This window comes from Lissotriton helveticus, chromosome 8 (assembly GCF_964261635.1).
Source record: "Lissotriton helveticus chromosome 8, aLisHel1.1, whole genome shotgun sequence".
Lineage (NCBI taxonomy): Eukaryota > Metazoa > Chordata > Amphibia > Caudata > Salamandridae > Lissotriton > Lissotriton helveticus.
In genome coordinates, this window is record NC_136069.1 from 961,292,713 (window position 1) to 961,306,768 (window position 14,056).

The following is a 14,056-nucleotide window of genomic DNA, read 5'->3' on the forward strand; positions in this document are numbered from 1 at the left end:
GGAGGATTTCTAGACTCAGGTAGGGTTGCAGTTAATAACAATGCCCACAAATAAAATTATGCGGCCAATATGAACATTACACGAACCAATAAAATTTTTTAAAACAAATTAAAAGCAATATGCCCTTCAGTTTACTTTTCAGTACTAAACAGCCTTAGATAGACAGCAAGCAGCAATGGCAGTGCAAAATATGTTATAACACACCGGGCCAGGTAAAAAAGCTGTCTCCAACAACGTTTTGGCAGGCTAAAATCCTACCCCCACACAACAAGAAAAACAAACAGCTCCAAACCATAAGATACCCAACCCACCCCACCTCTTACCTCAAAAAACATGGCATAACTGTCATGTAATAAACTAGAAACTGTTACCACCCGTGCAGCCAAACCCTAACATTGTTCTTTTTCACCATCCCCTATAGCAATCCCTGAAGCACAACTCGCAAGAAAGCAAAATGGAAAGAAAAAAGAGAAAAAGAAAAATAGAGGGGCCACATGGTCATCAATGAGCCAAGTACTGAGTCCAGTGAGGGTCCATATCATATGTAGAAGGGTGTCTGGGGGCTGGTTCACCAGCTGCAGGAGGAGAGGAAGATGACTCTTATGTGTCAAGTCTGAAACCAAAAACCTCAAGAGGTGGGGGAGTCTGCCGAATCATTGGTCGAGTGGCGATGCCAGTGTGTCTGCTGGGACCAGCAAGGCAGCTGCCCCCAACTCTGGTTTAACACCCCTCACCCTGATGGGTGGGCCAGGAAGGTTCAGCCTACTGGGAGGAAGGTCTCTTCTCTAGCCATTCATTTACAACAAAGCCCTTGGTACAATAGATACACTTAATTCTTCATCTAGAGAATCATCCATTCAGGGAGGGTTCTGTTCTAGTATCCATCTAAAGATAAGTTCTATTCGTGTTCTGCAATTATAACAAGCTCAGTGCCCAGGAATCACCACATCAATCCACCATGAGTCTCTGAATGTATAATACAAAATATTTGCCATGCCAAACCTGCTTCTGGTGTGTCAAATAAGAGCATTTTGTTCTGGATTATGACTTTCAGCTGAGCCAGGAAGAGCCAGATATATTTTTGCTTTATTGCCCTCCTATCTTACAGTTGACTGTTAGAAAAGTATGTCATTGTTGCTGATACTTAAGCTTATACTCAGGAAAAAACATTAACCAAGCAGCGTCGCAAGTCAGGGTCTCTTTCAGCTGAAAGATTTTGAGGATCTTGTTGAAGATGCGAACAGTTATGGGCTGAGGCAGTGCACCGGGCAGGGGCTTGTGTGCCAGAGACCCGTGCACCCTCTCAATTGCAAAGCACAGCAATATTCCTCCTTTTGGTATCCATGAATTCAGCCAGGTAGTTGAGCTGGAGATGACCCCTCTGTGCCCTCCGGGATTCCACAATGTTTATGTTGCTGTGCTGTGAATGGCCCTCTGAATCTTCTGCCCAAAGTTTGAGCTAGTGTACTGTTTAATGGAGTCCTCCGAAAGTGGTTTGACTTGCATGTAGGGTGTCCTCTGTTGTCAAGATACAGCCCTTGGCCTCTGCTACACTTGCTGTCATGATGTGCAGGTCTTGCTGCAATAAAGACACATCCACCTTCAACTCTCCATTTTTCCCCTCCAGTGAGGAACACAGGTCCTATACCCCATGCAAACTGGAGGCTGAGTGGTTGGCAGGTCCTGAATATTGCCTCCTGGTTGGAGCTAGAGGTCTCCGCCCACCACCTCAGAACAGCGTTGTGGTTCCCTGTGGCCTTCTAGGGTGGATGCCCAGCTGTAAGGGATTCCAGAACTGACCGGGTTATACTGCGCTTCCCAGCCCTCAAAACCTCTGGCGTCTCTCCCTGCTGATGTGGGGACGTTGAACTTTCAGGGACCCTCCTTTACTGGACCATGACCACATTTTGGCGGAAAGGCAACAGAACTCACAGTTGAGAGACTGCCATGCTTGGTGTCCTGACCACACCCCCATTCTCCAACCTTTGGAGATAAGTTCAACAGGGGTGGAAGTGGCAGAACCAGAGTCAACAAGAAGCTAGGACCACTGGATCTAAGAACTGCTTTTCAGTAACAAAATTCAAGATAGGAATTCTTTGAGGAAAATACACTTTTTTTTTCTTACCTATTATTTATTTAGTTGTTTATGTATATATTTGGTTTATAAAGCACTAATATGTTGACAAGGCCTGTTTTTTATTCCAGTTTTGATTCCAGTTATCTCACACTTAGGATTGGGTCAAATATTGCAATGTAAACTATGAAACCAGTCACTGAGCCGAAGATACATGAGCAAACCATACTGAAATTCCTATACTTTTCTACTTTTCTAACCAAAATATAGTTCAAGGTGACCCAATTCCTGTTTCCTGTTACAGGAATATGCTTTTGAATAAATGCTATTCCAAAACTCCCTTCAACAAAAAGGATACATAGCAGCAGCCTGACTTGCTTCTCTCTATGTCCCCCTCACTATAAGAATCTTCTAGGATCAGCTCAATTACTTCTCTCAAAGCTGCGAGTCACTTCTGCTTAGAAATATTACACACTCTCTAGAACAAAAGAAAAATAATTACATTGTTTGTGTCATTTTATATTAAAACACATATTGGACTTGATGTATGTTATAGTTCCTGTTATAAAAATGACGCAAACCTAATTCAAAAGAACACCTCTTCTCATTGGTACTCTAGAGATACTAGACCATCACGATTCTCAGTATGCACAATCCTTAAAAGTATATATTACAGTATTTCTAGACCCTTAGTACATTCTCAGTTAAGTGATCATTTACATTAAGAAAGAAAAATCTATTCTGTCATTGTAGCTCTTTAGAGGTTTTTCAAAATAATACATGCAAGATTTTATGTCCAGTGTGAAGCAACCTTACTGTTATATGTTTAAGCCGTGATCATGTGCAATACATGGAATTACATCTGAAATGTGATATGGCTTCTAAATTCATTGAATCTATTTCGATGGCTTGCAGTACTTTGGTAATTTGACCACTGACAGATTGGTGATGCACAAATATGTAAAACAAGATTGTGAACTTTTTCAATGAGCTCTACAAGTTAAGAACAAATTGAATATAGTCTGAAACACATTTTGCTTTAGTTTTGAAACTAAGAGCTGACGTTTTTATTCCCAGTGGAGATTAGGCTGAAAAATGAAGATTAGGGGTACCAAAGTAGGTCTACAACAAATGTGAATAGCCTTTTGCTAATCACTGTGCCCGAGGTTCAGAAAGGGAAAAAGTATAAATATATGTTGTAAATTTGAAGTTTTTATCACTTCCCTAAGAAAAGTTACAAATGTGGGTTTTAACTCTGTCAGACTAATAAACGCCTGCCTTTACAGCCTGCTGCTGAACACCGACTTTATTAACATGTGATATTTTTATGATACAATTAGTATTCCATAAACATTTTCATCCTATTTTTGTACATTGTACAAATATGCATTCCTGCTGCATACAATTAACGCTGACTTACCAACGTGTTAGTGTGAGAAAGTGTCTCTGTTTCACGGTCTCCCAAATTTCTTGTGGAATGATGCTGATGGTTGTTTGACTCTATGCACTGGGACACTGCTAACCAGGCAGGCCCCAGTGCATGAGATCTAACCCCTAACATGGGTCTGTACTGGCTTACTCTCAATTGTCATATATAATTTTATTTTTAGGCCAATATGTATGGTGTCCAAAAAATACCCTTGGCATGGAAAGTTAAAAATCGCCTACGAAATATAGCACTCCTTTGCCATCCATTAGTGTGACCAGGCACACATGACCCTAGGCCTGCAATTGTAGCCTAGCTTCAGCAGTTTAACACTTTCAGTTCAATGTGTCAAAAATAATCATTTTTGCTAGAAGAAATCCTTCCTTTAAAATATTGATAAGGCACCTTATGTAGGCCATGTTGCCCACAAGGCAGGTTGCATGATATTTAAAAGTAGGACATGTAGAAATATAAAGTTAACATATTGTTACAGTGACTAGCATCTAAATCTATTCTTAATGTAGCAAGGCTGACTGGCCAATAGAGAAACACTGGGAAACAATATTAAATATTTTGCTATCTCCAGTTGAGGGCCAGCACGAAAAATAACAACTAGTTTTTTATATATTTATTTTAAGATCAACTTAATGGTATGATTCAAGTTTTTAATTGCTATTTGGGGAAATTAAGTTAACTAGAAAGTTACCTTTTCCCTGCCTGAAGTTCCTGAAGGTAAATTTGTATTACTCCTCTAACTGTAGCCCAGCCAGTGACTAGCCCCTGATGAAGTGTTAAAACTGCTCCCTGAGCAGAAACAAGGACTTTGGTGTAGAGAAGTATTTTTTCTGTTGGCTGGAAGACCAGTTGGGGTGGTCCCAGGAACTTAATTTACTCAAAAGAGACCTTCACTATCACAAGTAAAGGTTAGGAGACACCTGAAAAGGCCCCAGCTGTTGTCCTCCCTTTTAGGCAAGCACCAAACACTGAGGGATAAAAACTCCCCCCAGAATTGGTTTTAAGTGGCTATTTAACAATTCTTATCTCTGGTTCCTCTTATTGGAATTTTGATGTTTTGGTGTCATTCTGTTCATCAAATCTTACTCTATTTTGTTTTTTAACTGCTTTAGTATTTTAGTTTTTAGCATTTTATGTCTTCTCTAAGTTAAGCCCCATCTGCTCTGTGCCTTAGCTACTAGGTGGTAAACTTAGGTTTAAATTACTTAAACCTTTGACTAGATCGAACAATTAAATAACTTTATTACTCGTGGTGGACTGCCATCCACCCCAACTAATAATTCAGATTCCCACAGTTACCTATGGCAATTTTATAGCAAAAATATATTTTCAATGTAGATCACATAGTTAGTACCAGGCAAGTATGCCTTTAATATTTCATAGGGAAAATACCAGATGTACAAAGTAGAACAACATTTGGGGCATATGAGGCAAAAATATATTCATTTATAGCAAGTCTCTCCTTGGTTGTGCCAATCACATAATTCCAAAAGTGATGGTATTGTGAGCTGTATTATACACTTCATGACTTAGTGACCCTGATAAATTAACTTTTATTGAATGTAAAACAATTCGGAGATGGCAACACAATTTGATTCAATTAGCGTGTTTAAATGTTTCTTTTTGTTTTATAAAGATGCAATCAATCATATTGCTAATTGATCTGCACTTTTTGGCTCTATCTATTCATATAGCACACTCTCACTGTTATGTTTTATTGCAGAAATTCAACCTATTGTATGAAAGTATCTGTATCATTAACAGTTGGTGAAAACGATACAGGGTTTTGCTACAATTCCAAAATGAAATACTATGAAAAAGCGGAGCTTAGTAAAATCAAAGAAATCTCCTGCCCAGAAATAGAAGATTTTGTATTACCCTACACGGATACAGAAGTCACCTGGTACAAGGTAAGGAATAACAGAACATTTGCATATAAATATGCCTAAAAAATTGAGCAGTTTTGTTGATTCCAGTCAGGCTTGTGCAGCCTCAACCATGATTAGTAATGACTTTCCGTTTTACCATGCACATGTTATCTTTAATATTATTGAATTGTGAGTTGGACAAAGTCATCAAGTTATGGTCAAAAACCTGAATTTTCCTGCTACTATGGTGACAGCAGACTGCCAGAACACTCACTAGTTCTTCTGTCTCCGCCAATATATTGGTGGGTACACAGGTGTTTAGATTGCCTATGCACAGATGATCAAAGCATATATTAGGTCTTTGTTTTCATTCAACAGTTGAACTGCATTACCCAAAGCATCTAGGCTAATTAGTGCTGGTGCTACCAATAGAACAGCAAGAAAATATGTAGAAGGTCAGACACCTCACACTTTCATGCTGCTGTCTCTGCGGGGTTGTGAATGATTGAGCTTAAACACATGTTGCAGAAAATGCAAGTACATTTGTATGCTAACACGACCTTGAACTATTCCATGGAAGGTCCTCCATATTTGTAGCCCAACAGATACTCACAGAACACTTTTGTTGTAGTAAGAGCATTTCAAACTTGGAGTGTTGTGGACATAATATTACAGTGAATGTGGCGTACTTTGGAGAATAGATAACAGAAAACAAAAGGGGATGGTGTAGAAACCTGTAACCGGGAAACTGTCAGACAATGCAATGCACCATTGCATATTTATATTAAACATGTATGCATTACATCCATGAAGGTATGAGCTATTAAAATATTGGGGTGCTCTGCAGATCCAATTTGGGAAATGGGGAGATAAAATGGTTTGCACAAAATTACAAGATTTCATATTTAAGTACTAATGCCAGGAGCCAAACCCAGATATCCTGGCAGGATCCAATGTTTTAAACTTACCACTTGTTCAGATCTACTTCAGAGAGAGCTATAATGTCAATTTATAAATATTATTGTCTACTCAAATTTCCAATTGGAAGAGCATTTATTTATAAATAAAAAAAGATTTAGAAAAAATATATACTAACTGTATATATCTTACACAGCGGAGAATGGCAGAAGTTAACAAAACAATGATGTAGAGAAGTGAACGTTGGGATCCAGAGATACACTGTTCATGAAAAATATTGGATGCACCAAAATGTTGTTATTGGGGAGGATTTAGTGTTTCACTTTCCATTTCTTAATGTGAAGTAGCCAGAAAATTATGAATGCTTAGGACCTCATTATGATGGCGGTGGGTCAGACCGCCAACCGCCATTGCATCGGGCAGAAGGCCATCTGAAAATTAGTCGCGGTCCCACCCGCCCAATTTGGATCTGCCCAGTGGTCAGAAAGTGCTTTTTTTACTACTGCTGCATTTGCTGCAGCTGTGCAAAAGTTTCTCTCAACAAGCCGCAATGGTAAAATAGCACTTTCCACACAATCATGCTCTGTGTGCCAAGCACCATGTGGTGCCTGGCACACAGTGAATGGATGTGTGGAGGGTATTACATGTACCTCCCAGGCCACTTAGCAGTGGCCAAAGGAGATGAAGGGCCCTGCTTGGGGCCCCCAAAGTCCACTCCCATGTACCTTTCCATGGTGGGGACTGCACAGTCACCGCCTCCATTGTAGGAATAGGATTCTGACCTCTGCTCCGATTTCACATTAGATCCTGTTGGAGGCAGTGGTCTCTCCCCCTGACTTCTGCGTTTTGACTGCCGGTGGTGCAAGAGTGACTCAAACCTTGTCTGATTTTTGTAGTCGTGTAAAGCCACTTTGCGTGGCTCTGAGTGGCTCAAAAAATCTTGTGAAAAACATCTTAGTGCAAATTGCTGCATTGCATTACTTTACCCTGGGAAGGCACTCCGGGAGCATTGCATGAGTGTTCTTATTCAACTCCCATGGATTTCGACAAATCCCCAAATTAACAAGAACTTATAAACCTGGGGATGTGGCACCTTCCCAGGGGATGCATAAGGAGGAGAAATATCTCTATTTCTCCTCGTTTCTTCCTCTTTCTATCTGCACACATAGAAAGAGGAATATGCCTTTCAAGTTGTTTTTGTGCAAGAAGGTGTCCCTTCCTGTACAAAAACAATTTTTCATGCAACTCAGGCACCTTTGCACCATGGCGCATTCCTGCCCTTTCCCATTCACATAGTGCAGTGCAGCAAGGTGATTTGCTGCACTGCACTGCATCACAAAACTCATAAAGAAGTACTACAGCCTCTTTGACAACTATCACAAAATGAGGCAAGTGCAAACCTCTACTTTGATAATAATGGACAAAAAGTTATGTTGGATAACAGAGACTAAGCAAAAATGAACTAATGCAAAACAATATGCATTCAAAGTTTGCACAAGTCACAAACACACACATTTCAGGTAGATTAATTGCAAGACTCCTGCATATTTAAAGAATCTCAATCTCTATTCAGTTTTTCAGCATTGACATTAGTCTTACCAAAATACAAAAATACACAAAACAATAGTACAATTATCTAACTGCACACAATAATGCTGCTCTACTCACAAAAAGGCATATATCCACAATTCAGCTTGCTTAAATATTCCGGTGCCTAAAATTCAGTATATAAGATATTATACGTTACTAATAAATTCAAAAAGATATTTCAATTATATTCTTATGCAAGTCTTGATTTTATAACGGAACATGAAGGAAAAAGTCAAACTCCACAAATATCACCCAAAAATTGATTACTATAAAATAATGACTCTTTACTTAAAAAATAACCAAAATATCATAAACAAAAATATTTCCATAACAAACATCAAGTATCATAAACAAAAATATAGCTACACCAAACATGGCCACAACAATAAAACATACCAAACATTAAAAATATATATATATATCAGTGCCCAAAATATAAATATTCTAACATAAAAAACAAACCACCTAAACATCCATGAGTAAATAAAATAATCAGGAATGTTTTCAATACACTAAAGAAATTTACAAATAAATAAAATAAGCAACAATCCCCCAAAAAATACTACAATAACACTATAAATAAAGATGGAAAAAATACTATACATAGTGATATAAGCATATATATTGTGCGCGTAATGGTTAACTCAGGTAACTATAATGGCTGAAGTCATCTGGTATTGTATGAACAAAATCTAACCCTAACCATAAAGTCCCTGTATCCTTTGATTTTTTTGGTGAATTTCAAAACATTTTTTAATTTTACTTGCTAACTATAACGTCCTTGTAACATTTGTTTTTTTAGTGAATTAATAAGGTTTTTGAAATGCTAATTCCTAACTAGAACTTCCCTGTAACCTTTGTTTTTTGTGAATATATATATATATATGCCTTCTGATTGGCCAACCAGTCGTCAATCTGAATAATTTTAATGGACTTGGTACTGTCTGTATTGGACATTTGTCTTTGCCACATCGAGGAAAACACTACGCTGAAACGTCTATGCGACTAATAAAGTTTCATCGAATACCCTGTGAGTGCTCGAGGTATTTTTGCAGTGGTTGTGTAACCAGCAGATCACACCACTGCTTTTTGAAGGCACCTTCCACAAGTTCGATGGCCCTGGTGGGGAATATGTTCTTCTCTGGCCTGCTGAACCATCGCTGACAAAGCCCGATTGACCAATAAAGGTCATGGATTTTTCAAGTCCAGGGATGCCAGTCGTCTGTTTGATGCCCACGGAGAGTCTGCATTTCATCTAGCCACAGGTGAGGGGTACATATAGAAACTTACCATCAATGAGTGGCAGTCCATGTGAGAGATTGTTGGGGCGCAGAGGACGGATGGTGGTGTTAGGGGCTAGCATCCAGTGGAAACATCGGGAGAAGATTTAGATTGGACATTGAGGTTTTCTGATTGAATAATAATATCAAGGATGCCGGCACATCACATCATGCCAGAATGACTGCTGCCTTTTGATTGGCCAGTGAGCAGCCAACAGTCAAGCTGAATATGTTAAATGGACTTGGTGTTGTCCGTATCGGACATTTATCTTTGTTGCACTGAGAAAGGCACAAAGCTGAAATGCAAATGTGAATAATAAAGTTTTATCGAATACCCCGTGAGTGCTCCAGGTGTTTTTGCTGAGGTTGTGTAACCAGCGTGTCCCACCCCCACATTTCTTTGGTGGATCTATCTGTTTGAGTCACTTCTTTCTTATATATATATATATATATATATATATATATATATATATATATATATATATATATATATATATATATATATATATAAAAGTCAAAACAAAACCCTTTCAGGCATAGAGCGACGCATAAATTATGCAAAAAAGAAGGAGAGAACTCTGGGTAGGTCTCAGTTTAGGTGGAAAGCAGCTCCTGTTAGAGCACTCTCAACACCAGCGACACTCTAGATCTGCTCACCTCAAATGTCTGTTTTTCTATCAAAGTTTTTAAGCATAGGATTAGACAGTGCTATCCATGCCGAGATAGAAAATGACAAAGTCTTTCGCCATTTAAACAGCAAAGTCTTTAAGCATAGGACTAGTACAGTGCAGTCCTTGCCGAGCTGTCAAATAACAAAAGCCATTTATCACTCCAGGCACAATATTACAGCTTTGAATTGGTAAAATACCATCTCAAGCCAACCTGGAATGAATAAAAGCAACCCCTGACACAGTGTTTCGCTCTAATTAGAGCTCTTCAGAGAGGTATAGCTTTGTCCAGACACAAGGGAGCACCCAGTATTAAGTCAAAACAAAACCCTTTCAGGCATAGAGCGACGCATAAATTATGCAAAAAAGAAGGAGAGAACTCTGGGTAGGTCTCAGTTTAGGTGGAAAGCAGCTCCTGTTAGAGCACTCTCAACACCAGCGACACTCTAGATCTGCTCACCTCAAATGTCTGTTTTTCTATCAAAGTTTTTAAGCATAGGATTAGACAGTGCTATCCATGCCGAGATAGAAAATGACAAAGTCTTTCGCCATTTAAACAGCAAAGTCTTTAAGCAAAGGACTAGTACAGTGCAGTCCTTGCCGAGCTGTCAAATAACAAAAGCCATTTATCACTCCAGGCACAATATTACAGCTTTGAATTGGTAAAATACCATCTCAAGCCAACCTGGAATGAATAAAAGCAACCCCTGACACAGTGTTTCGCTCTAATTAGAGCTCTTCAGAGAGGTATAGCTTTGTCCAGACACAAGGGAGCACCCAGTATTAAGTCAAAACAAAACCCTTTCAGGCATAGAGCGACGCATAAATTATGCAAAAAAGAAGGAGAGAACTCTGGGTAGGTCTCAGTTTAGGTGGAAAGCAGCTCCTGTTAGAGCACTCTCAACACCAGCGACACTCTAGATCTGCTCACCTCAAATGTCTGTTTTTCTATCAAAGTTTTTAAGCATAGGATTAGACAGTGCTATCCATGCCGAGATAGAAAATGACAAAGTCTTTCGCCATTTAAACAGCAAAGTCTTTAAGCATAGGACTAGTACAGTGCAGTCCTTGCCGAGCTGTCAAATAACAAAAGCCATTTATCACTCCAGGCACAATATTACAGCTTTGAATTGGTAAAATACCATCTCAAGCCAACCTGGAATGAATAAAAGCAACCCCTGACACAGTGTTTCGCTCTAATTAGAGCTCTTCAGAGAGGTATAGCTTTGTCCAGACACAAGGGAGCACCCAGTATTAAGTCAAAACAAAACCCTTTCAGGCATAGAGCGACGCATAAATTATGCAAAAAAGAAGGAGAGAACTCTGGGTAGGTCTCAGTTTAGGTGGAAAGCAGCTCCTGTTAGAGCACTCTCAACACCAGCGACACTCTAGATCTGCTCACCTCAAATGTCTGTTTTTCTATCAAAGTTTTTAAGCATAGGATTAGACAGTGCTATCCATGCCGAGATAGAAAATGACAAAGTCTTTCGCCATTTAAACAGCAAAGTCTTTAAGCATAGGACTAGTACAGTGCAGTCCTTGCCGAGCTGTCAAATAACAAAAGCCATTTATCACTCCAGGCACAATATTACAGCTTTGAATTGGTAAAATACCATCTCAAGCCAACCTGGAATGAATAAAAGCAACCCCTGACACAGTGTTTCGCTCTAATTAGAGCTCTTCAGAGAGGTATAGCTTTGTCCAGACACAAGGGAGCACCCAGTATTAAGTCAAAACAAAACCCTTTCAGGCATAGAGCGACGCATAAATTATGCAAAAAAGAAGGAGAGAACTCTGGGTAGGTCTCAGTTTAGGTGGAAAGCAGCTCCTGTTAGAGCACTCTCAACACCAGCGACACTCTAGATCTGCTCACCTCAAATGTCTGTTTTTCTATCAAAGTTTTTAAGCATAGGATTAGACAGTGCTATCCATGCCGAGATAGAAAATGACAAAGTCTTTCGCCATTTAAACAGCAAAGTCTTTAAGCATAGGACTAGTACAGTGCAGTCCTTGCCGAGCTGTCAAATAACAAAAGCCATTTATCACTCCAGGCACAATATTACAGCTTTGAATTGGTAAAATACCATCTCAAGCCAACCTGGAATGAATAAAAGCAACCCCTGACACAGTGTTTCGCTCTAATTAGAGCTCTTCAGAGAGGTATAGCTTTGTCCAGACACAAGGGAGCACCCAGTATTAAGTCAAAACAAAACCCTTTCAGGCATAGAGCGACGCATAAATTATGCAAAAAAGAAGGAGAGAACTCTGGGTAGGTCTCAGTTTAGGTGGAAAGCAGCTCCTGTTAGAGCACTCTCAACACCAGCGACACTCTAGATCTGCTCACCTCAAATGTCTGTTTTTCTATCAAAGTTTTTAAGCATAGGATTAGACAGTGCTATCCATGCCGAGATAGAAAATGACAAAGTATTTCGCCATTTAAACAGCAAAGTCTTTAAGCATAGGACTAGTACAGTGCAAATGGCTTTTGTTATTTGACAGCTCGGCAAGGACTGCACTGTACTAGTCCTATGCTTAAAGACTTTGCTGTTTAAATGGCGAAAGACTTTGTCATTTTCTATCTCCTACCATCCTACCCAGAGTTCTCTCCTTCTTTTTTGCATATATATATATATATATATATATATATATATATATATATATATATATATATATATATATATATATATATATATATATATATATATATATATATATATTCACTGAAAAAACCATAGGTTATAGACCATATATAGTTAGGAATTAGCATTTAAAAAACCTTATTTTACTCACACAAAACCATTGAAATTCCATATATAGTTAGTTGTACTAACTATATATCGCGCACCCGCAATCCACTGCTGATGATGTCACATATTACATCATTCATGACATGGTCAGTGACATCACTGATGACATCACTGATGACATCTCAAATGACATCACTGATGACATCACTGATGACGTCATCCAGTGACTGTATAATTCTGTAAAGTTAAAATATGTCTTACATATTTAAGAATTAGTGGATGTATAAATGTCTGGATGAAGGATTTATTAGGTGCATGACTGACTGTATGAGTGAGTGGTTAAATGTGTCTCACTGAGTGCATGGGTTAGTGACTAAACTGTCTCAATTTGTGCATCATTATCTTTGTTGTTCTATAAACTGCTGCATGTGTTGATCATTAGCTATATGATTAACTATATGCGTTATTGATTGGTTGCCTACGTATTTGTATGGGAGACTGAGAGTGTGTATGGGTGGCTGGGAGGTGTATGACTCTGTGCATAGATGTGTGAGCAGTTGATTCACTAGATGTATGGGTTCAAAAGTGCATGTGGAAACAGCTGTATGGGCGGTTGACTGTGTGCATGAGTGTATGGGTGAGTGAATGGATATCTCAGTGCTGCATGTAAAAGTAAGTACATATGTAAAACACAGTACATGTGAGAGTTGACATATATAAATAACTGTGCATAAGAACTAGTGAATGTGTGAGTGGCTGTATGGATCATTGTGAACTTGTATCAGGGATTGCATAAGAGAGTAAATATGTGTTAGTATATCTTTGAATAAGTAAGGTGTGTATAACTGTATAGTTGAGAAAATGGATGTGTGATTGATTCTTTCCATGACTGACTAGGTGTGTGTGTAACTCTATGGATGAGTGACAGTCTGTGAGTGTCTGTTTACACTTACTGTATCTAAGGTTATATTAGAGTCTGAAGAGCTTCATCGTATTATCACATGAATGATGTCATCAGTGATGTCATCAGTAATGTCAAATGAGATGTCATCAGTGATGTCATCAGCGATGTCATTTGAGATGTCATCAGTGATGTCATCAGTGATGTCATTTGAGATGTCATCAGTGATGTCATCAGTGATGTCATCAGTGATGTCATCAGTGATGTCATTTGAGATGTCATCAGTGATGTCATCAGTGATGTCACTGACCATGTCATGAATGATGTAATATGTGACATCATCAGCAGTGGATTGCGGGTGCGCGATATATAGTTAGTACAACTAACTATATATGGAATTTCAATGGTTTTGTGTGAGTAAAATAAGGTTTTTTAAATGCTAATTCCTAACTATATATGGTCTATAACCTATGGTTTTTTCAGTGAATTTTCAAGGTTTTGTAAATGCTAATTCCTAACTATATATGGTCTATAACCTATGGTTTTTTCAGTGAATTTCATTGGTTTTT

General features: G+C 38.7%; 1 protein-coding gene across 1 annotated transcript in view; it reads left to right on the forward strand.

Moving 5' to 3' along the window:
- The window catches only part of IL1RAPL1 (interleukin 1 receptor accessory protein like 1), a 2,344,491-nt gene that overhangs the window by 1,252,698 nt on the left and 1,077,737 nt on the right, over positions 1-14,056 (forward strand). Inside the window, exon 6 of the mRNA XM_078656096.1 lies at positions 5,239-5,425. Within this exon, the coding sequence (XP_078512222.1) occupies positions 5,239-5,425 (187 nt within the window). The remainder of the gene's footprint in view (positions 1-5,238; positions 5,426-14,056) is intronic.